This window comes from Molossus molossus, unplaced genomic scaffold, assembly GCF_014108415.1.
Source record: "Molossus molossus isolate mMolMol1 unplaced genomic scaffold, mMolMol1.p scaffold_m16_p_1, whole genome shotgun sequence".
Taxonomy (NCBI): Eukaryota; Metazoa; Chordata; class Mammalia; order Chiroptera; family Molossidae; genus Molossus; species Molossus molossus.
In genome coordinates, this window is record NW_023425344.1 from 3,485,314 (window position 1) to 3,509,475 (window position 24,162).

At 51.6% G+C, this 24,162-nt stretch overlaps 1 protein-coding gene across 5 annotated transcripts in view; it reads right to left on the reverse strand.

The window, feature by feature from the left end:
• Positions 1 to 824: 824 nt before the first annotated feature.
• TBC1D14 (TBC1 domain family member 14) overlaps positions 825 to 24,162 on the reverse strand; it is a 91,846-nt gene continuing 68,508 nt past the window's right edge. For 4 of the 5 annotated variants that reach the window (XM_036255069.1, XM_036255043.1, XM_036255061.1 and 1 more), the window contains 7 exons: positions 22,094 to 22,174; positions 20,994 to 21,088; positions 18,627 to 18,698; positions 17,495 to 17,623; positions 14,518 to 14,627; positions 6,014 to 6,272; positions 825 to 3,306 (listed from right to left, as the gene is read on the reverse strand). In XM_036255069.1, the coding sequence (XP_036110962.1) occupies positions 3,241 to 3,306; positions 6,014 to 6,272; positions 14,518 to 14,627; positions 17,495 to 17,623; positions 18,627 to 18,698; positions 20,994 to 21,088; positions 22,094 to 22,174 (812 nt within the window). In that variant the 3' untranslated portion in view covers positions 825 to 3,240. The remainder of the gene's footprint in view (positions 3,307 to 6,013; positions 6,273 to 14,517; positions 14,628 to 17,494; positions 17,624 to 18,626; positions 18,699 to 20,993; positions 21,089 to 22,093; positions 22,175 to 24,162) is intronic. The other variant, XM_036255036.1, reaches the window with a different exon arrangement.

The window sequence follows — 24,162 nt, forward strand, 5'->3', positions numbered from 1 at the left end:
TGCCGAGTCTGGGGAGGAAGGGCCAGGAGGCGCAGCACAGGGGGCACAGTTCCCCAGGACAGGCCCCAGGAGGCTGAGGGTGATGCAAGGGGGAAACAGAAGGGGTGGCAACATCTGTGACAGTAGGGGAGGACAAGAACAAGAGAGAAAGCAGCCCTGAGGGCTCGTTCCTGAGCCTCCAATTCTCTACCCAAGTCGCTGGCCCGACCTGCACCACCCTGTGGCCCACAGGGCACTTGAGCTGCCTGGTGACCCCGAGGATCTTCAGCCACCACCTGGATGCGGCAGAATCACTGGTCACTCCACAGACGGCGCCGAGGCCCGCGGCGCTCCGCTAACACCAGCACCCGGCCGACAAGGCTCCGAGCTGGCACCTTGGGGGCGGGGGTGGTGTGTGAGGAGTCCAGCACGAGTGCTGAGGACGTGGCGCCTGGTGGGCTGTGGCGGGCTCAGCAGCGGGCTCAGCAGCGGGGGCCGGAGAGTGGCAGACACGTCGGAAGGGGGCTGCGGCTGGGGGCACAGTCAAGTTTGAGAGGGGCGGCTAGTCCGGGGCTCCCCATCGGCTTGGAAGGGGCACACTAAACTCTCAAACCCCTTGACCAAATTACCAAGATTGTGCCATCCTTTGGATTTCACTGACCCTGATACGTGCAGTTTAAGATACTGAAAGAGCACAACGCTCAGGCAAGTATCTGCCACACTTCACGGTGAGAACTTCCATTTTAAACCAAACTACAGTGTATAAAAGTAACAATTTTACATGACTTTTATTTAATAAAACCATATATTTACAATTCAAAAAGTCCTAATTTGATACACTTTACTAAACAAGATTAAAGGTTAACTGTACAGCAATTAAAACATGATATGCAGCAAGTGTTATCAGGATTTTTCTATCAGCAAACTATTTAAAATAGTCAAAACTGAGCAGTTTAAAAGAATAGTTTAAATTAAGTGAAACTCGTTTTTAGATGAGATTCCAGGCCTGGTGGGGCCAGGGCTGCACTGAGGTCCAGGCCCAGGGAGTGGGAGGTGCGGGCTCCCCGAGGGTGTGGTGCCAGTTTTCGCAGTGGACACGGCCACCCGAGCAGCACAGCCGTGCTCTCCAGCAGCCCTCCGTGGAAAGGGGCCACGTGGCCCTGGGCAGGATGAGAACCTTCTGGCCTCTGAGGGGACAGAGCAAACCAGCCAGACCTCACGGGGCCCCTGAACTGGAGATCTGGTAAGGACTCGGACGAATGGAGTCCTGTTTAAAACTGAGTGTAAATGGTGCTATCCCAAGGTGTGAACCGAGAAACCTCTAAGGGCTGGGTCTGAACGCACAAATGCATTCTAAGGCCGGCACGCCGCCCGGGTTGCACCACTTTCTGTCACGACTTAAGGAGCATCCTTATGGACAGTAAGAAAAGATGTACATCTTTCAGGAACAAAAAGCCCATGTCATGGAACAAAACGGGCACACCTGCAAGGCATGGCTCAGTCCAGGTTACATTCAGCACTGTGGTGTCGGGGACCGGCTGTCTGGAAGGTGCTGAGCTCTCAGGGAAGACCCCCTCCCAGAGGTCAGCCAAGTCAGCATTTAAAGGCTGAGGCAGAAAGTGGTTTCCACGACGCGCTGTGACCTCCCTGGAGAACGCAGTAAGGAGGCTGGGGAACAAAGGTGATCCCAAGGAAACACACAGAGCAGAGCCAGGGTGGGGGGCACGAGGACAGCACAGGCTTGGCAGCAGGGAGCACTGGCAACGAACATGGCAGACACAGAAAACCCATAAAAATACCCCACAGCCAGGCTTCGCCCTCCACCCCAGGTCTCCCAGCTGCAGGCTAGACACTCTCAGAGCTGAGGGCACTCCCCACATCAGAAACAGGACCAACCCGGGGCACTCCCGGGGCTGGGCAGTGTGGCTGAGAAGGGCCAGAGAGTGCCAGACCCCAGTGCGGCACCACCGCACAGCAGCCGGTGCCCTGAAACCGGCCATGCCACCAGCCCAGAGACCAACATGCCAATGGGTTATCACACGGGAATCTGTTTCCATAGAGATGTGCTGGTCCTTTGGACTGCTCTGTGCAAAATCTATTTATTTATTTGAATTTGGATAATCAAGTTCTTAATACAAAGTACTCAAAATTCATTAAGGAAAATCTAGAACAAAAAAGGGCTAATGAACTTGGGGAGACCAGCGAAAATGGAAAGGCTGATGGTATGGGCACTGAGACTGTGACAAGACTGTCTGGGCCGCTGGATGTGTGTGGCTCGTTTCTCAGTCCTCACAATAGTCTATCTTTAAGCCCAATGCATGAGGAGGGGAACACTGGCACTCAGGGCTGATGCTGCTGTTCAGGTGACCAAGGACAGAGGAGCATTCTGTCAGAGCAAAGGAGCAGGCCCCCCAAACACACACACACACACACCCCTGTGCTGTCTGCGCCTGCACAGAAATGAGCAGGGCAGGTCTAACACCCTCGTTCTGTCTGCTTTGATTTAAAGGAGACTGTTTGCATCTTGTCTCCGTCGGTTTTAGGGCTGTTTCTGCGTCCCAGGGCTTCTGTGTGCACACCTCTGCCTACTCGACCTTCCCTGCACTGCCCAGCAGGTATAGGGAGCAAGCTCTGGGAGCACAGGGCTCCCCCTGGGCCCACACGTGCAGCTTTAGCCTCGTGCTGTGACTGTGTCAAGGCAACATGGTAAAACATCAGCCCAAGGGCAGGTCGAGTCCCAGGGCGTCCATGAGAACTCGTTTGCCTTTAATGCGTCTTTGGTAGGAGGGCTTTAATAACTGAACCTCCATTTCTGGAAAAATTATCTCGATAACTAAATCAGTAATCCCTTTCTTATCAAAATAGGTAACTATGGGCCAGTAACAACTCTGAGATCTCACAAATAACTTCTCATGCACCTCGGCTAAGAAAGACTGTGATGTCCCTTCCAGTAGTTGACATAAAAGCTTTGCATTTAATGAACGTTAGTGGAGTAAAGGGAGAGAGCCACGGCCCTATTTTTAAACTATGCAGAGTATGCAATGGTTGCCATGTCAACACTAGGTCATCATTCCACTGAGCTTCTTAAGGCTAAGCCTTGGTTTAATTCCTTAAGAGTTTTGTTTTGTTTTGTTTAAGGCCAACTCCAGTATCAGGAACCGAACGTGAAAACAGCCCGTTCTCAGCTGCCAGTGTGTCCGCCGCAATAACACAGGTGCGCTCAGAGCTCGCTCCGGGCCGAGCGCGAGTCCACCTGCCGCCTCAGTGTCTGAGCGACGGGCTTCCTTTCTCCATCTCCCGGCTGTCCCTCTGCACCGCAGTCAGCACCTGGGATCACAGGGAAGACGTCTATGGGTGACCTGGGACACACACTGGGCACCGATCCCGAGGGGCTCACGTGGCGACTCTGCCTCCCGCTTCTGCCACTCCTGAGGCCCACCTTCGACTCCTGCACCCAGACTCACCTTTCCACCATGGAGTTCCACCATGCCACCTCTGGGCCGATGTCCTCCACCCACGTCCCGCCGGCCACAGTGCGACAAAGATGGACTCGGGGCTCTCCTCACATCCGCCCCTGTACACACCACCACCGAAGCTGGCTTCCCTCTCCTTCCTGAGCTTTCCCAAAGGGACGGGCTCCCTCCTCTCTGCTCCAGCTCCAGCTTACACCTTTATTTTTTTAAATATTACACTCCACTGCTGACTGTCTAACGACAGTGGTGATAATAACATTGGCTGCGGTCCTTGAACACTCTAGGTCAAGCAGAGCCCTCACCCACCAGGCATGTCCTGCACAGTGCCTATTTACTCCACACAACAAGTTCAGGAAGGGAACGCCCCCTCGTAAGGCACCTGAGCGACGGCGCCCACAGATGTGACTTGCTCCAAGATGAACAGCTCATATGGATTCAAACCCAGCTTTGTCTAATTTATAAGCCCAGGGAAGCCCTGGAGCACCTGTGCTAATCCGCCAGGCCAGGCACTAGGCCGCTGTAATTACAAACCTCAAGGAGTAAAGCAGAACTATTTTATGTAGGTTTCAAATAGGCTGCACAGAGGACCAATAGTAGATAAAAACTCCCCATCCGACCTGGCCAGTGTAGCTCAGTGATTGAGCATCAACCCATGAACCAAGAGGTCACCAGTTCGATTTGAGGTCAGGGCAGATGCCCAGGTTGTGGGTCCAATCCCCAGTGGGGAGCATGCTGGGGGCAGCCAATCGATGTTCTCTCTCACCAATATTTCTCTCCCTCTCCCTCTCCCTTCCACTCTCTCTAAAAATCAATAAAGAAATAAAAGCCCCCCACCTCACCTATAAGCAAACAGGACTGCCAACCAAACATAAACACATACTTGTTTTGTAAAGCTCACTGGGTCTTCACCTCAAGCACAGCCTTTAAGAGGAATGTGCATGGACCACAGTTTCCACAGGGCCAGGGCCTGAATGAAACGCCATGATGCTCACCCCACACCTACCATCAGGCTAACTCCTGTCACCAGCCCCATTATAAAGTGTCCAATAAACTCTGGTCTCGTTTTAACCAATAATTTTTACTTAGTTGCTAACGCGCAAGCAGCAAAATGTTTACTCTTTCCCTCTGTGTGTTTGGGGGTGGGGATGAGGGGGTGTCTTATGTATGGATGTGTATGTGTGGGTGTGGGGGTGTGTATGAGGGTGTATGGGGTTGTGTGGGGGTGTATGGGTGTGTGGGGCTGTATGGGTGTGTGGGGTTGTGGGGGTGCATGGGTGTGTGGGTATATGGGTGTATGGGTGTGTGGGGGTGCATGGGTGTGTGGGGCTGTATGGGTGTGTAAGGGTGTGTGGGGGTAAGGGTGTGCGGGGTGTATGGGTATGCGGGGTGTATGGGTGTGCGGGGTGTAAGGGTGTGTGGGGTGTAAGGGTGTGTGGGGTGTATGGGTGTGAGGGTGTGTGTGTGGGGTGTAAGGGTGTGTGGGGTGTATGGGTGTGCGGGGTGTAAGGGTGTGCGGGGTGTATGGGTATGCGGGGTGTATGGGTGTGCGGGGTGTAAGGGTGTGTGGGGTGTAAGGGTGTGTGGGGTGTATGGGTATGCGGGGTGTATGGGTGTGTGGGGTGTAAGGGTGTGTGGGGTGTAAGGGTGTGTGGGGTGTATGGGTGTGTGGGGTGTATGGGTGTGAGGGTGTGTGTGTGGGGTGTAAGGGTGTGTGGGGTGTATGGGTGTGCGGGGTGTAAGGGTGTGCGGGGTGTAAGGGTGTGCGGGGTGTATGGGTGTGTGGGGTGTAAGGGTGTGTGGGGTGTAAGGGTGTGCGGGGTGTATGGGTATGCGGGGTGTATGGGTGTGCGGGGTGTAAGGGTGTGCGGGGTGTATGGGTGTGCGGGGTGTATGGGTGTGTGGGGTGTAAGGGTGTGTGGGGTGTAAGGGTGTGTGGGGTGTATGGGTGTGTGGGGTGTATGGGTGTGAGGGTGTGTGTGTGGGGTGTAAGGGTGTGTGGGGTGTAAGGGTGTGTGGGGTGTAAGGGTGTTAAGGGTGTGTGGGGTGTATGGGTGTGAGGGTGTGTGTGTGGGGAGGCCACAGGGAAACACCAGAGGCATGGATAGGAAGATCAGACTGCACAGACTGAAAAGTGATGGCAGTTATACCCAGGGAAGCTGGGGAGACCTTTGTCCTGGGAAGCCATGGGAGGAGTGGGGCTTGGTGAGTGTTAGTTCCCCTCACTTTCTGTCTCAGGCATTTTCTTAAAAGGTGGAGGAGCTGGTGTACAAAATGCTGTCTACTGTGCGGAGAGCAGCATGATGACAAACCAGAAGTCCTGACCTCCCAGCGCACTGCAGAGGGGGTGGCTTTCCCCACCCAGCCCTCCGTCTGACAGAGACCCGAGGAGGAAATGACTACACGAGACCCCCTGGCAGAGCCAAGCCTCAATGCCAGGTCTGCGGCGCATGAACCACCATGGAGAGGGCTGTTTCCTCCAAGGGCTCTCTGAATAAGGGGCTCCTAAATTATACTGCTGAGCCCCATCCCCAAGGGAAAAAGAGGGATCAAGATCCACTTACCTGAGCCCACTTCTTGTTTCGACTGTGCATCTGAATTGCAGCTATGGAAGCAAAAAACTCCTCCGAGGGCAGGTCGTCGGGCAGCCTGGTGAGGAACTGGGCTATGTGAATGAAGTCCATCCTGGTCAGGATGTCCTCGAACAGCTTCAGGATGCCCAGGGCCGTGCGGAACAGAAACTCCTCCCCGTCGCGGCAGAACACATCCCATATGCGACAGGCCAGGTCGAGGGGCAGAGATTTACTGTATAAAGTAAAGATCCTGGAAAAGAAGTGGGAGTTCTTCAGATTTGGAGTGGCACAAAGAAGTAACTCTGAATTCAGGTGTACTCTGTCACAAATGCTCCCCAGTCAATTCCCTTCATAATCAGTTACAAACGTGGGGGCTGCGGGGGCAGAGGCACAAGGCCTGCATCCATCCTGAAGGCCATGCGGACAGGGCAGGACACAGCACCACCAGCTTCCACATGGAATCTCAAACATAGTACATTTCTCAGGTACTGATACTGGTCACCTCTACACGCAACAAATATTTATCAATCACCTACTTTCTGCTTACTCTGTTGGTAGGCACTGGATACAAGGTTAATAATAAGGCAGAGAAAGCCTGCAGTCTAGTGGGGGACAAAAGAGTAAGCAGAAATTTACAATGCAGTGTACACATGTACTTGTTAAGAGTACTGTATACTGTCCTTCCAGTAGGGGTCAGTAAAGGAACAAAGTAAATTTTTCCCAGTAAATTTGTGGATTACAAGAAACTGATCTTAACAATGCAAACCATCAGATGAAAAAATGAAATATGAATATGTATTCCCTTTAAAAAATGTGATAATCATGCCTTGGCCAGTGTGGCTCAGTTGGTTGGGCATCGTCCCATACTCCCAACAGTCGAAGGTTCAATCCCAGGTCAAGGCACATACCCAGGTTTCATCTTTGATCCCCAGGTCAGGGTGCATGCAGGGGCAGCAGATCCATGTTTCACTCTCATATCAGTGTTTCTCTCTCTTTCCCTTCCTCTCTCTCTAAAATCAATGAAAGCATGTCCTCAGGTGAGGATTTTAAAAAATTGTGATAATCACAATGCAAACTGCCAAACAAATACAATCCTGAGTGATCAAGTGCTATCAACCTTGACCACTTCTAACCTGCCTGTCATACAGCAAGGAAAGTCCAAACTGAGACATTGGCAAAATGATTCTCTGCGACACTCAGCCCGGGTACCATCTCCAAGGTGTGCCCTGACCCCCCAGTCCCAACCAGGTGCTCCTTTCTGCCTGGTCTCCCCTCTCCCCTGGTGCTTATCACAATGCCTGGTGTTTGCTGGTTTCCCACAGAGATGGCAGAGTAGGGACCCTGCCCCGTTCACCTCCAGCTGAAGCACTCAGCATGTGGCAATCTTTGCTGAATGAATAAATGGCGGACAGACTCCCATCTGCTTTAGATATCAGAGTGGTGTTTCTCACCACCTTCTCTTCAGTACCGGTACTCCCTAGAAGTGGTGACTCTCAACTGGTGGGGGACAGTCCCTATCCCTCCTGCAAAATCATGCCTCCACCTGAGCTCGGGTGCTGGGCCCACACTGCAGGGCTGCCTTGGTCAGGAGGGAAGGTCCTCAAGCCTTCAACAGTGGGACTCTTACTTCCCTGTAACAGCTTCCACCAGGAAAACTACACCGTGTTAGCAAGTCTGTGCACAGGTTTCGTGAGCACAGACTCGGTCTGCAGTGAACTCGGGATGCACTTCAGTCCACACTCTGCAGGGTGCTCTGCCCAGAAACAGCCTCTCCTCCAGGACCCAGAGGAACATTCGCGCGTGCAACACAGCACGCGGACGACGACTGTCAGCGCTTTACCACTGCAAGAGTCAAGGAGGGCGGGACGACTCAGAGTGCATTCGGCTCAGGCGACGGAACAGGGAACACCGAGGTCCTGCCACCAGGAGGTGGTGGAGCCAGACTGCACCGACCCCAAAGCCACGCCGAAGGTCCAGACTGCACAAGGGTCATCAGGAAGCACACCGCGCAGGCTTGGGAAGTCACAAGTGCCCCTTCGCCTGAGCTTCTGACTCCAAAAACAGAAAACGATTTCATTACTCAGACTAGCAAACAGCTAAAGAAAGCCAGAAGGTCTTTTCTTTCTAGTCTCAATCTGGAGAACATTCTCAATTCTATCTAGAGGACGTGCTTACTTTTATTTATTTTTAAATTATTATTATTATTATTTTTTATCCTCACCTGAGGACATTTTTTGCATTTATCTTCAGATAGAGCGGGAGGAAGAGAGAGAAAAAAACATTGATGTGAGAGAGACACATCAACTGGCTGCCACCCACATGACCCCAAGAGGGGCCAGGGACGAACTGCAACCGAGGTACGTGCCCCTAACGGGAACCGAAACTGGGATAATGCTCTAACTGCTGAGCCAAACCGGCCAGGGCAACATGCTCATTTTTAAAAAAGTAAAACAGAACTGACCTAATCTGTAGTACTACCTCTTCCCATTCATTCATTCCTGGAAATCAAGCCCTCATGTCTTAAAAGCAGAGTCTCCAGTGAAAAACGATCACAAAACAGAGTAGCTATAAGAAGAGATGGAGAGAATGACAACAACAAAAATTTCAATATAACATTCTTGAGTTCAGGTATGTGTGGGCCTCCGTACACTACCTGAGGTATTCTGAACTTTACAAAAGGTAGCCAACATGTGAACGATCAAGAATTCGTAGTCACAGCTCGAGAGCCCACGTGCTCAGTCCTCTCAACAACAGGCGTTGCCACTCTCTGTGAGCCAACCCCTGAGCTGAGCCCTGCTGATGCTAGGCAGGTCAGCCCAGTCATGCAGAGTTTTTTGAAGACTGCTTCTGCTAGTCACTGTTCTATGGTGATAAGGATACATAGTAGCATCGAACAAACCCCATTCCCTGTCCTCCGGGGAGGAGGAGGTGTGGATTTAACCACCAGCAGGGGTAGGAGGCAGGTGTGAGTACATGTACAGGCACATGCATGCACACACACACACACACACACACACACACACTTGTAAACAGGATGGTCAGGGAAGAACACATCACTGAAGAGTGACAACTGGGTAAAGCCCTGAAGAGGAAGCCACGAGCTAAGAGAAGGGTCTGGAAAGCATCCAAGTTCATGAGCGCTGAGGCAGAAGCAGACCTGGAGGCCACCAGGCTGAAGCCAAAAACAGCAAAGGGAAGAACACATGGAGAAGCAAGCCCTGCGAGCAGGGGCTGGGCACAGGCAGGGCCTTTCAGGCCTTACTCCCACGCCATGGAAACTGGAGGTCTGGCCAGAGGAGGGCCGTGCACTGCAGAGAAGTGCCTGCCGGGAAATGCAGGTCTCCGGGCAGCCGCTGAACCAGGCCCAGTCAGAGCAAGGTGGCAGCAGTGGGGGCAGCCGGAAGCCCAGAGAATGTGGACAGACCCTGCAATGGACTGACCGCAGAGAAATGCAAGGGCTCAGGGACGCAGGGTACTGGCTGAGCGGTTCCAAGCACGGGTTCGTTTAAGGAGATGAGGGGCCTCCAGTTTGGATGAGAGGGTCAAACGCTGAGTTTGTAGACGTGAAGTCTGAGAGTCTGACATACAATAGATGCACCAGTTAACCGGAGCTCAGGGATGGCGAGTTTGTGTGCAGATGGTGCCACACAGAGGAAGGACCCCAGGGCCAGAGAGTGACTGTCTCTCCAACGCTACTGAGCTGCCAGTGAGACCGAGTGATCTGTGAGCACGAACTCGTGCAGGGAAGCCCCTGTGCCACGCCTGGTGTCACTCACATTCTCATGCACAGAGATGGCGTTTCCAAGGCCTTGAATGCCATTTTATCTTAAACAAAACGTGCCTTTTAAAGAAGATTTTTTTAAAAATTTCCATCTGGTCACTATGTACTCCTTCACATTTCACCTGGGCCAGGCTGGGTTTCCACTGCATCTCACACACCCCGTCACAAGTCTCTCTCCTCTCCCCGCCCCTGCTGAGCCTGAAGGACTGGGCAGGCTTTCAGCACCCAGCTCCCCGCCCGGGGCCACCCTAAGAACCCAGAGTCACTGAGCTCTGTCTCCTGGTCCCCGCTCCAGTGCACGGAGGGCAGAGACCTCTACCCCACACTCTCCAAGCTGCATTTCTTTTCTTTCTTTTTTAAATCCTCACCCGAGGACACTTTCCCATCTATCTTCAGATAGAGTGGGTGGGAGGGGGGGAGAGGGAGAGAGGGAGAGAGAGATTGGTTGCCTCACACACAACCCGAACTAGGGCCAGGGATGGAACTGAAACCAAGGTATGTGCCCCTGACCGGAATTGAACCAGAGACTTTTTGGTCCGTGAGCCGCTGCTCCAACTGGGCTGATGCTCCAACCACTGAGCCAAACCACCGAGCAGTGAGGATTTCTTTGCCCCTCCTGCAGCAGAACTGCTCGGCTGTGCCTCGGCTCCCTCTCTCTCTCCCTATCACTAGACAACCACTCACTACCAGCAGCTTTCAAATGCTTGACCGTTCCAGACCGCATGGAGATGAAAACCCAGCTGTGACGAGGGCAGTCACACCACCGTCTCTGGTGAAGCAGGCACGTCCATGCGGCCTCTGAAGGGCCAGCACCAGCCCCGGCCCACGCATCACACTCCCCAGGAGCACTGTCAGCGCTGCCGCCACCTCCAGAGCCTGAGCCGGGGACCCCCGTCACATCATGCTCCTCATGACAGACTCCCTCAGAAAGGGACTCGTGGGGACGCGCACGAGCTCTGGAGCCAGCTGTGCCCTTCAGCTCGCATCGGACCCGGGGCAGGCTGCTCTGCCTCGCAGCCTCAATGGCCTCCTCTGTATAGCAGGTGTCACAGTTCACCCCAAGGGGCTGTTCTGAAGGGTAAACGCAGTTACGTGTGAGAGCACTCAGCCATGAACGTGGGTACCTGGGCCTTTGCCCCATTCAGTTACAACCCTCTTCAGGCCGGAGCAGACCGACAGCTGTCCCTCCAGCACAACACTTGCACACAGGACGGCCACCAGCACTTCTAGTGCACACAGAGCAGAACAGGAGCGTGCACAGTGCTTCACACACAGCGGAGCCTGGAAACTGCTTTGTGAAACTGGTTTCAGGCCTTTTGACATGGAGTTTCTGCACACACAGCTGGACACCGCGTCACAACACAAAATTATTTCTTTTTGCCATCAAACAAGTGCTGGCGAGGATGTGGTACACTGTGGTGAGAATGCAGACTGATGTAGCCACTATGGAAAACAGTATGGTGTTTCCTCAAAAAGTTAAAAATGGCCCGGCCAGTGTGGCTCAGTGGTTGACCGTCAACCTGTGCACCAAGAGGTCGCCAGTTCGACTCCTGGTCAGGGCACATGCCCAGGTTCTGTGCCTGATCCCCAGTGGGGGGCAAGCAGGAGGCAGCCAATCGATATTCTCTCTCATAGATGTTTCTGTCTCTCTCTCCCTCTTCCTTCCTCTCTAAAAATCAATGAAGAAAAAATAATGCTTTTTAAATTAAAAACAGAATTGCTGTTTGACCCAGTGATCCCATTTCTTAGAATATATCCTAAGAAGCCTGAAACACCAATCAGAAAGAATACATGAACCCCTATGTTCACAGCAGTGCTATTTACAATAGCTAAGATCTGGAAACAGCCCCAGTGTCCATCAGTAGGTGAGTGGACAAAAAAGCTGTGGTACATGTACACAATGGAGTACTATGCAGCTGTAAGAAAGAAAGATCTCTTACCCTCTGAGACAACATGGAGGGACCTGGAGAGTATTATGTTAAGTGAAATAAGCCAGTAAGAGAAAGACAAATACCAAATGATCTCACATATTTGTGGAATCTAACAAAAAAGTTAAACTGATGAACAAAACAGATCCAGAGACATGAAATTAGAGAACATACTGACAAACCTCAGAGGGAAGGGGAATGGGGGCGGGAATAGATAAACCAAAGAACTGATATGCATATATGCACAACCAATGGACACAGACAACAGTGCAGTGAAGGCAGGGGATGCGGGACAGGGGAGGAGGGTGTCAAGGGGGGAAAAGAGGAGGGACGTCTGTAATACTTTCAACATAAATTTTTACAAAGTTATATCCTGCCCTGGTCGGTTTGGCTCAGCGGTTAGAGCGTCGGCCTGTGGTCCAGAGAGACCTGGGTTCAGTTCCTGCTAAGGGCATGTACCTCAGTTGCAGTTTGGCCCCGGCCCCAGTTGGGGTTGTGTGGGTGGCAGCCCCTCGATGTGTCTCTTTCACATCGATGTTTCTCTCTCTCTCTTCCTCTCTCCTTCCTGCTCTGAAGATAAATGCAAAGATGTCCTCGAGTGAGGATTAAAAAAAAATCATTTCCTTTTACAAGTCAGGGTGAAAAAGTTTGGAAGACACTACTCCAGCACAGTGATTTTTACACCTCAGCTGTAGCCTGAAACCCTAACTTGGGGGAGTGACACAGATAAGGAAGAGCTGAGGGCTCTGGTCCTGTCTGAATCCTCTCCTAATGCTCTCCCCCAGGAATCCGCAAGGTCAGGGTTCGCAGTAAATTAACAGTGTGGGTGCTCCGATGGGGTGCGGAGGAGCAGTCTATGTAGAGCTGGGTGTCCTGGTGTGAAGTCCTTAGTTAAATGAAGGTGCCCCTCAAGGCAGGCACTGCAGCAGCGCAGCCAGACAGGCCAGCCCAGCATCCCCACCAGTGGCCACTTCATGGCCTGATGTGTACTATCCCCAATAACACCAGGACTTGTGGCTTCAGCTACAAGCCTCAACCCTCAAACCTCGTCCCCAGCAAGAACTCAGTGGAGTCAGAACAGTCTCAGGGTTTCGGACAGAGGCATCAAACGCCACAAATCCAAAGGCTTGTGCCCAAGGGTGCAGGTGAGTCCGCTTTACTTAAGGACCGAGCCTCGTTTCAGGTGATATTCAGACTTGACCTAGAAGTAAGCATTTTTCCTCCTGAAGAAGGTAAGCAAAAAAAAGAGATCCACCCTGTTCCCAGAGTTTTAGGCTGACCGTGCAACTTAGTGCTGAGGCCTAAGTGGGCCTTTCTGGTTGAGTGACAGCTGCTTTGCTTCTGCAGAGCCCCTTACGGAAGCCGGGGGCTAGGGGTGGCCACTTACAATGCCCTGTGAGGTTCGTCATGAAGGCTGACAGATGAGGAAACAGGCTCAGAGAGGTAAGTGCCTCACCAATGCCACCAGGCAAGTGACAGGGGAGGCTGTGGCTGAGGCCGGGCTACTGGGTTTAGAACCACCCCCTTCTGTCCACCATGGCCTGAGACACTGCTCACTTTGTTCTGAAAGTCTACTGCCAGCCTTTCACCTGGCCCCCAGACCCGTGCTGTCTGGGGTGATGCTCCACCCTTCCCTTAGACACCCCATTCACCAATGTACGAGGAGCTGCCTGGCCCACTGGTCCACCTAGAACCCTCCGGAACTGCCTGCTGTATGTCTACTTAGGTGTTCAACAAGAGCCTTGGAATCACAGTGCCCAAAACCAAATCCATTGACCACCCTGCCAAACCTGGCCCTGCTGTGTTTCTAAGCTCAGCGGGTGGCACCTGCCAGCCTCTCACCAGCGGGGCACTGGAGAACAGATGGTGGTTCTCAGCTGTCTCTTGCATATCTACCGAACACTCGTGGGCACCACCGCTCTCCTCTCCCCACTCCCCGCTCCCCGCTCACTTTGCAGCCTCAGCTCAAGCCCGGGTCTTTTTCTCTTAATTTTCTCTGCCTCCAGGTTTCCCTGTCTCCCAAGTAACCTAAAACTCACTACTGGATATAATCCATCTTCATCTTCACCCCAATCAAAAGCCTTTAACCACTTCCTGTAACCCCTGAAATCTTGCCCAAGGTTCTTAGTGTGGCATCCAAGATGCACCGGGACCTAGCTGCCCGACCTCTTGCCTGCCACCCTCCACCCTTCACTTTAGGCCCCAACATTGCCAGGGCACCTGCTACAGCCCTGCGCATTCTGGAACACCACATGCTCCCTTTGGGCCTTGACTCGGGCTCATAGGTTACCCCTGTGCACTCTGACCCTTAAGCCTGGGTTCAGGGGTTCTGTCCTTCCCCCCTTGCTTCAGAGAGAGCACTTATCATGCTGTACAGCTGTCCACAGGCACGTGTCCCCCTCTAGACAGGAGCTCCGGACAGGCGAGTTCTGTCTTGCTCAGCACTGATTCTGGATCCCAGCCGAGAGCCCGGCATGGCAGACCTGGTGCTTGGTGACATCTCGTTTAACGATGGATAAATGGCACTCTGAAAGCACCCGGGCCCGAGACCACGCCGCCCCTGAAGGAGTGCGGAAGGACCACTTGGGGTCACAGACAGTACCAAAGAGGAGCTAACAGTGCCAGCGGATGACTGTGGCCGGAGCTCGGAAAACAGTCAGCTGGCATGTGGGGCGGTGGGGCAGGGCAGGGGGCAGCTGAGCCCTGAAGGAAACTGGCCGTGAGAACCATGGAAAAGGGGGTGGGAAATGAGAAAACACTCTGCGAACATAAAAATGCAGACTTACCAATCAATTAGGTAGATGTCTGGAGTTAAGTTGTTTTTCTTGAAATGAGCAAATAATTTCGGCAAATTTTCTTCAAAGAATACCTCAAATGCAGCAAAATAAGTCAGCATCTGGAGAGAGAAGGTGACATACACTAATATACTAATTATCAGCACATGTTTCTAATCTACAAAACAAGTCAATATGGTTACACCATTAGGATCCAGTCATTTTCTCCTCATGTAACTGCGAACAACACATTCTGATGGGGGACTGGTGGCGGGTGCACACGGGCCATTTCTAACACAGGCACACCCCACTTAACTGCACCCACTTCGCTTTACAGATTGGCAGTCGGTGGCAAGCCTGTGCCGAGCAAGTCTATCAGTGCCATTTCCCAGCAGGTTCGGAGGACAGCTAGCGATTTTTAGCAATGAAGTATTCTTTAGTGCAGGTGTGCACACTGCTGTAGACACGTTACTGCACACTTAGCCGACGGCAGCACAGCGAAGGCATCAGTTTAAATGCCCTGGGAAACCAGAATTCTTCGACTCGCCTGGTTGAGGTGCCGCTTTACTGCGGGGGTCGGGAACTAAGCCGCCATAGCTCCAAGTGCGCCTGTAAACATACTCACTGCTCTTCACAGTAACACCACTAGCTACACCTTGTTATTCCTTCAGTTCACAGGTAAGAAACTGAAACCCAGAGAAGTTACATAACTTGCCAATAAGGTCACATCAGCGTGTGGCTGGGATCTGACCCGTGTCTGTCCTGAGGAGGACAGCTCATCTCTCTCCTAGGAACCAGGAGGGAGTTAACTGGCTGGAAGGACCTGCTAGACGGCACGCCTCACACCCAGCCCCGGCACTCCCAGCGGAACGGACGCTGCTACCCCTGCTCCGGCTTCAGAGCGCTGTGTGGAAGGCAACACTCCAGGAGGAGCTAGCCGGCCTAGCCTGTGTTTTACCAGCACAGCTCTGCAAATGCTTACGGGGTCTGCAGGACACCCAAATGCACAGGGCGGGAGCGGTGGGAAAGAGCAGCTGCAGCTGGTGTAAAGCGCATGGAGTGAGAGGCGGAGGCCAGCTCTGCCCCACGCGCACTAGCTGAATGCTCATGGGCTGGTGGCAGCCCTCGGGCGCTGCCTGCTCGTCTTGATGAGTGGTCCTGCTGCTACCAGAGGGTCCCAACAGGGACTCTGCCTCCCAGGGGACCTTTGGCAATGTCTGAGGACATTTTTGGATGTCACAGCTCGGGGGGGAAGTGCTATTGGCATCTATCGAGTAGAGGCCAGAGGACAGCCCCCACCACAGCCATCCGGCCCCAGATGTCAACACTGCGACTACTAAGAGACCCTGCTATAAACGAAGGTCCCATGCAATGTTACAAATCTATGATTTTTCCATAATAATTAGGCTAAAATTATTAAGAATAGTTTTTATCATATGTTGTCAGAGAAGCTGGGGTCTTATCTCCAAAATTAGGAGATATTTAGATATAAATCATTTTATGATATATGAACATTTTCCCCTGACTATTAAAGTAGTATCCGTAAATCACTGTAGAAAACTTAGGTACAGAAACAGATGAAGATCCTCCATAAACACCATTAATGCCATGGCGTGCTTCTTTTAGTTAAATATGGGAACCATTACAGTCTATATTCTATTGTACATGCTTTTGAAAAAATTAGCATTTTATCTTAAATACTTTTCTATAGAACAATTCTTTGCAAATATGGCTATTGCACTGAATCTATTACCAGATTTTAATGAACCATTCTGTATTCCCCTAAGCCCCATTTTTAACGGTTTTCACTTTCACACTGAAATATGAATTTAAATTATTAAAGAATTATAAATACTTGTGTGACAACCATCTTTGTGCATGTATAATACTTTGTTCACACTTTGACTTTCTTAGAGTCTTACAAGCAGAATTACATACCAGCACCATTCACCGCTGACACTTAATACCAAATTTCTTCCAAAAGTATTCGACCAATTTATACTTCCCCTAACAGCCACCCACTTAGCAGCAGTTTTAAAATACTTGTTTTAAAAAATGTATGTACTGCCTGAGCAAGAAATGATCAGGAGTCCTTAAGACCTTAGAGAAGACTAGCCCCAGCTGGAAGTACTGGTGACAGTTATCAGCCAGCAGTCAGCAAATCAACAAAATGCTAACTTAAAAGCAGATGGATTTGTTAAGCTAGCGTCCACCCTCTGGCCTACAGAAAGAACAGGGGCTTAGGAAGCAGAATGGGTGGACCTTGGCTCTTCCCCTTACCCGCTGTGTGTCCTGACTACAGACAGGTCACATCCCCTCTGAGCCTCACCTCCCCAGACTACACACAGGTCACATCCCCTCTGAGCCTCACCTCCCCATCTGGGCCAAGCAGAGGACCCACCTCCGGCAGCATGTTCGGGGCCTCCCTGGGCAACCAAATGTTAGCACAAAGCTGGAACTGAATAAATGAAACCCTCCATTTATCCAGTGCCCACGGGAGTGTACTGAGCACACGGCTGCCTTCGTCCAAAAGGAGCTGCCCTGAAACGTGTCTGTCCCATGGACGAGCACCCTGCAGGAAGCAGGGTCCCAACGTGACGGTGAGCAGCAGGCTAGCTCCACTGCGCCAGGTTCTAGGCGCAGACCCCAGCATGGAGACTGCTCTCCACACAAAGTGTGTGTGTGTGTGTGTGTGTGTGTGTACACGTGTGCATGCGTGTGCGCGCGTGCAGGAGCCACCCCCACCCCATGGGGAGAATATACTTTCAGAATGCTTTCTGAAAAACTGTATTCAGAAATTCATACATATAGCTTTTAACCATGTGTTTTCAGTTAAAATTCAATACAATGCCCAAAATGCCCTCCACCTCTACAGTGCTACTTGTTCTAAACCCCTCTTAGTAGAGGGAAAATGTATCCTTTTGCACTGAAAAGACAGGCTGATTGGGCAATTCTTGCTGTGTGAAGACACCATACCAGGGATACTCACAAGGCCATGGTCCACTCGGAAAAATGCCATTTGACAGGGTTTATTCAAAAGATTAGAAAAAGCAATGAAGGCATCTGCAGTATCTAAGTTCAAGATCAACACTGCGGCTATAAAGGACATGCCCTGAACCTGAAGGAAGGAGAGAAGAGGTGTTAAACTCACAGCAGCCTACACGGCAGAACAGCTCTTTCATTTCACGATGAGGAACCAAAATGCCCTCATGTTAAAAGCCCCCCAAAGCTGAGCTGAAAGGCTCGATCCTGACCTGCTCTTACCAGGAGGCACTGCTCTGCCACATCAGCTGCCTTGTCTGTTCCCCCCAAGTCCACATGGAACACCACATTGACTGCCCCCCATGCATCTGCCACCTGAGACACTGTCCTCAGAACGCAGCTGCCTGGTGCCACAAAGATGTGCGTCTAACAGCATGGTGCGCCGGGACCCACGCGCGCACATCTGCTAAGCCGCAGAGATGTGCGTCTAACAGCTGGTGCGCCGGGACCCACGCGCGCACATCTGCTAAGCCGCAGAGATGTGCGTCTAACAGCTGGTGCGCCGGGACCCGCGCGCGCACATCTGCTAAGCCGCAGAGATGTGCGTCTAACAGCTGGTGCGCCGGGACCCACGCGCGCACATCTGCTAAGCCGCAGAGATGTGCGTCTAACAGCTGGTGCGCCGGGACCCGCGCGCGCACATCTGCTAAGCCGCAGAGATGTGCGTCTAACAGCGTGGTGCGCCGGGACCCGCGCGCGCACATCTGCTAAGCCGCAGAGATGTGCGTCTAACAGCGTGGTGCACCGGGACCCACGCACGCACATCTGCTAAGCCACAGACAGCAGCGGCACAGTTTTAAAATGGTTACTGCTAAAGGCTTTTCTTCATTTACTGGTGAAAAAAATCACATGCAAAAAACAAAAATCAAATCAAACTGCAATGTGATGAGTGCCATGAGCAGCTGTGTCCGCTCAGTTTCTTTACAAGGAAACAGGAACTCACTGCCCGTGAGGCTTCTCATACTCAGCAAAAATGAAGCATTCATGACCTGACATCTGCAGCTAAGACGTTCTGGGCAATATTCTGACTTTCTTTTTAAAATGTATAAACATTATAAAATATTGAAAAGTTCACTTACATAGCCCACATCCGGTCGGTAACAAGTATAAGCGCCCAAAATACTGTGCAACATGTCATGATACGGGCCACCCTGGAAGGATGAACACAGCAAAAGGACACATGCAGAAGTCTTGTTAGTGCTCAGGACAACCTCTGTGCCGCCACCGCCGCCATCACCCGCTGTGTGCGGAGGAGCTAGGTGCCAAGCACATGCCAGCAGCTCTATGTGTATTACGTAACTTAAACGAACTACCGATCCAGCTGGCAAGCACGTCTGCAGCCAACCTACCAAGCTGCTCAGAGAAAGCTGGTGGGTCTAAGCACCTCACCAGAAAATGCCCTTCATTTGGCTCCTGCTGTATAACTGTATTCCCCTGCAGAGTTCTCCAAAGCAGGGCAGTGCTAACTGTTGTCCTGACTCTGTCTTCCAGTTGTGCCCCCACCCTGACGATCACTGCCTTTATTTCTTCTGCTTTTTGATATGACAGGTTCAAGAAATGCCCTCTAAATCTAAGTCCTAACAGCCTCCATTTTATTCCAAACATCCTCCCAACTCTCCCATCCCTCCAAGATTCCCTTTTGTTCCTGTAACTCATTCTAAACATTTAGGTGTTACGGTTCTCCTGCTGAGCACAGAAGGAAGCGGGTGCCTCACACTGATGGCAGCGTGTCTGAGCACAGGGTAAAAGGGCTGGCTCAGTCCAGATCAAATACGCTGTGCACACCTTCCGTGTGCCTAGTTAACACAAGGATAAAGAGTGCACGCTGACTCACCAGGAAGTACAGCTGGCTGCATGTGGCTTACAAAAGGGCGCCATGGCCCAAGCCATCCCAGTCCGACATAAAGACAGACACTTCCAGAACAGAGGGGCAAAGAAGAAAATAGCAATTGGAGAGTAAAGAGGACGACATCCAGGACTGGGGGGGGGGGGGCCCTCAGTGGCAGCGCCAAATGCCCACCTGAGGACTGGTGGCCTCCCCAGCTGTCACCAGGTTATATCCACCCCAAGGCCAAATGCACAGCGTGTCAGCAACCTCAGGACCGTCCTGGTGCCGACTGCCCTTCCACTCTTCCTCCAGAGCAGAGAGGAGCCAGTAGTAAGGAGAGTCCAGGGAACTGAACTGCATCGTCTCTGTTCATCCCTCTGGCAAGCTTCTCCCAATGGAACTGGGGATTCCCTGACCCATCAGTGGTTTGATGCTTCCATTCTCGTCCTTCTGCCTGGAATGTCTTCCATACTCAGGCAGACTGTCATTCAAACTTAGCCCGAGCACAGCCTAAGAGCTGCTTCCCCAGGGACACTACTCCTGCCCCCTCCCACACTGTACCACCAGGACAGTGAACCTTCACTTGGTGCTGTCAGAGTGCCTGGAACACACTCACATTTTGCAAAGCCCAAGTGTCCAACCTCTCATGTCCTGCCTCATTCTAAGCGGCCAGCCACTTAACTGAGCTGCTCTAATTTATTCCACCACCCTCTCCTGGCTTCCTAGGGCTAGGAGGTCTGGTGCTAGAAACATGGGCACGACAGAGTCAGCCTGGGCACGCCAAGGTTATGGTGGAGGCCATGAGGTCATTGGACAGAGGTGGAGGAGGTCAGGAGAGATGTGTAGAAGCCAGGAGCAGTGATCCACAAAAGATGAGAATCCGTACTAAATAAATGCAGTGAGAACAGAGAAGGGACAGACTCAGAGATATTTTGGAGGCAGAGCTGGCAAAAACCATCATACATTAATTGGATAAGTTGGGGGGGGGGGTCAAACAAGACCCCCAGGTTAATGTCTGCTGGCCGAAGGTCTTCAGACACCTCTGCCCTGATGACTCCAAAACCTGCTACTGGCAGCCCTGTGCCCTGTACTGAACTCAGAGGCCCAGGGGAAATGCCACTTTTCTCTGTACTGCCACCCAAAAGAGACCATTCCATCCTGTCTCCATGGCTGGACTCAGTGCCCAGTGGTGTCCCAGCTGGTCCACCTGCTCAGAAACCCCACCCCAATGACTCTCAAGGCTGCCAAGGATCTCCCTTTCTTCCAGGCTGGGGCACACGGCAGGGCGTAGTCTTGACAACAGAAGCAGCCCCTAGGGATGCACCGAGAGATGGGGCCGCACATGGCCTTCTCGGCCCTCCAGAGGGCTCTGACACACACTTGGAAAGGACAGAGCTGCCCTCAGAGGCATAGCTGCGGCCACGTTGAATACTTGTCGGGAAGATCAGTTACTCTTATTTTCTAAAGTCTAAATGCACTGATATTAGACGCTCCCTCCCCTTGCTGCCCCTCACCTGAAAAACCCAAGAACTTTTCAAACTTGATTACAATGTAGGCAGTTTGACATCTGTGCATTTTAGACAAACATGCTTGAAAGCAACACATCACCACCACCTACCTGCTGGAAAATGCAGAGGTTAGGGAATGTTCTAGAAATGTCCAGTTTAATAAGCTCCAGACTGGCTTCTCTGTCTGCTGCTGAAAACCCGGCATCTACCAAAAGACCAAGAGTCAGGACACCTGTCAGAGGCAGCATGCGGGGTCATCCAAAGGCGCTGAGTTTCCCAGGAGTGAAACAAGAAGTCCAGATGCACACAGACCTATTACAACTCAAACAAGCAGTTGGTAGAGTTTCCCACTTTAGGAGTGAATCCACACAGCACTGTCTACCGCTAGACCGTCGTCAGGTGCTTTCTGGACCCTGAGAGAAGCCCCCTGGCTGGCACCCTGTGTCGACAGTCGTGGAAGCAGTGCGAGCAGGCGAGGGGACACACTGACTGCGGGCGGAGAACGAGAGTCAGTATTCGGTCTAACTCAGCAACGGTGTGAACCTAGAATGTGCGCGAGGTGTGGCATTCGTGTACGATTGCTAACAAGTGTTCATGAATAACTTGGTTTCTATATTTTTTAATTTTAATATCACCCAGATAGTATAAAAAAGGATCAGTAAAAAAGATCCCACTTAACCCACAGAAGTGTCCTTCTTGTGTGTTAGGGTGATTCTAAAGCGTAACGTAGCGAACACGCGTGGCCCGTGTCTTCGGAAGCCACTCCAATGTTCCTCCAGAGGCCAGGCCGCTGCGGCTCGTGCGTGGGGATGACAGAATCGACAGTGATTCCGACCAGCTCTCAGTGTGTACCGACACAAACACCTCGAAGGACCTGGTATGTTCTCTTTCTTATGGAGGTTTCTTCTTCACTTTGTTTGCTCTAAAAAATCCGTTTTCCAGCCCTGGCCAGGTGGCGCAGTTGGTTGGAGCATTATCCTGTACACTAAAAGGGTTGTGAGTTCAATCCCTGGCCAGGGCACATACTGGAGGCAACCAATCAATGTTTCTCTCTCTCTCAAAATCAATGAAAATAGATGCTCAGGTGAGGGTTAAAAACGCAAACCCTTTTCCATGAAGCTTTTTGTCAATTCGCACCAAACGCTGCCTCGCGTACGCACCCTTCCTGCCAGCGGGGACAAAGCAGCCCGCCAGCCCGGCGCCGGCTTACCTTCATTCTCCGCTTCGGAGCCGCCCGTGCTGAAGGACCGCCACCGCTCCTTGGCCCGGCCGAGACAGATGTGGAAGAGCTCTGGAAGAAAAGCCCCTGGCTGAGCGCCGAGTGCACGCGTGGCACATCTCCTCCAAGGGCCAGGGAGCCCACTACGGCATCGTCAGCCATTAGGGTTCAACTACAGACTGCACGCTTGTTAAGGCTGCTTCACCCCCGGCGTGGCCTGAGGTCCTTCTACTGTCTAGAGACATGTACAAAGACAGAACCACAGAACGCCACCGTGCCTGGTATTTACTTGCCGCATGCCCACCCGGAAACACTTGTGTTTGGTTTGTGAGTCCATCCCTTCTACAGAGCATGAGCTCCTTGGGGTGAGCCTGAGAGGGCCCCACCTTCACGTTGCATCTGGAGCGAACGAACCAACGCAGTCAATGTCTGTCTGACCGACGAGGGGAGGGAGAGGCCAGCAGGAACCTGCCGGATTCCCTTGCCCCAGAGCATCAGGCAGGGGTACAAATAAAATGGGCAACGGTTTTGAATAAAAGAGGGACTCTGTGCAGAGAAGTATCAAGATAGCTCTGCTAGCCCTGGCCAGTTTGCCTCCGTGGTTGGAGCACCGGCCCAAGAACCGAAGGGTCATGGGTTCGATTCACCTCAAGAGCAGGATCTCTGGCCCTGGTGGGGGTCGTGCTGGAGGCAACCAATCGATGTGTCTCTCTCACAATGTTCCTTTCTCCCTTTCTCTTTCTCTCTCCCTCGCTCTCTCTCTCTTTTTCTCCCTCCCTCCCTTCCATTCTATCTAAAAATCAATGGAAAAATATCCTTAGGTGAGGATCAACAATAACAACAATAAAAAGATAGTTTTCACAAATCTCCAAATTGCCTCTGTATTTTTTTTGCATTTTATTTTAATTTATTATAATTCCTTATAAAGTTAAAACAGAGGCAGACCCTTCTAAATAAAGGTCCATTCCACTGAAAATCAAATCATCTAAAATATTTAAAAATTTAAGATAACAGGATCCTCAGACAGCATCCCAGCTTCCAGCATGCAATCCCCCTGCAATCACAGCTATAGGGGTTATAGCAGCTTCTGAATTCTCAGGTGGAGAAAGATGAGCCAAGTGATTTCTTAAAGTAGCAAAACGAATCACTGCTCTTAACTTTCTGGTTAATTGTCTCTTCAATGTATAACTTTGCTATGTTTAGTCTTTTGAAGGGGCCACCTTGTTTATTTGCATCATTTCCTATGCTTATTCTTATAGGAGCCAGATGTCTGATTGTTCTCCAGAGCAAGTCCAAATCAGCGAAAAAAGGAGGTGCAGCCCTCCAAACACCAGAAAAACCTTCATCTGGCCAGATCCCATGGCCATATCCATTCAGGAACCCTTGCCTCTGTATTTAAGACTTATTTTCTCAATAATTCTTCTCTTTGGGTAATTTTGTAACAATAGTGAAATGATAATTCATGCTCACACATTTTACTATGGCACACAGACTCCCCTGGCTATCTCCACGGCCCATTCTCCTTGGGAGCAAGAACTTCACGTGAAGAAGGAGCCCACAGAGACTGCCAGGCCCAGCTGGCCCCCGCCCCAGTCCCGGGCACTTCGGCTCCGCTGCTCCCCAGTCACTGATATCCTGCATCATTAACAACCGCTAAGACTTGAACCGCAGCTACCCAGAGAATTCTTACCACTTTATTTTCTCATCGCTGCTTTTGGGAAAGGCAGCCGAGCGCACCTGCCTTCCAGGCAGTGCATGTTATTTCACTAAAATATAGGTCAAATTCTTTTGTGCTCCAACAAGTGAAATTTGATTACTGACCTTCCTCGAACCTTGTGAAGGACCTGACTTACAATCTACACTAGTGTGTCAGAAGAGGGTACAACCACGAAACACAACTTCACAGTATCACCATCACACAGAAGACAACACACACTTCTTAAGTCAAGACGCTTACAAGTGTTGAGCTGGAGGCTAGAGGGTCCAGGGAGCCTCCGCCTTGATCATTTCAGTAGGTGATGAAGAAAAACAACTGTGTGGCCAGCCCCTGACCCTTGGCA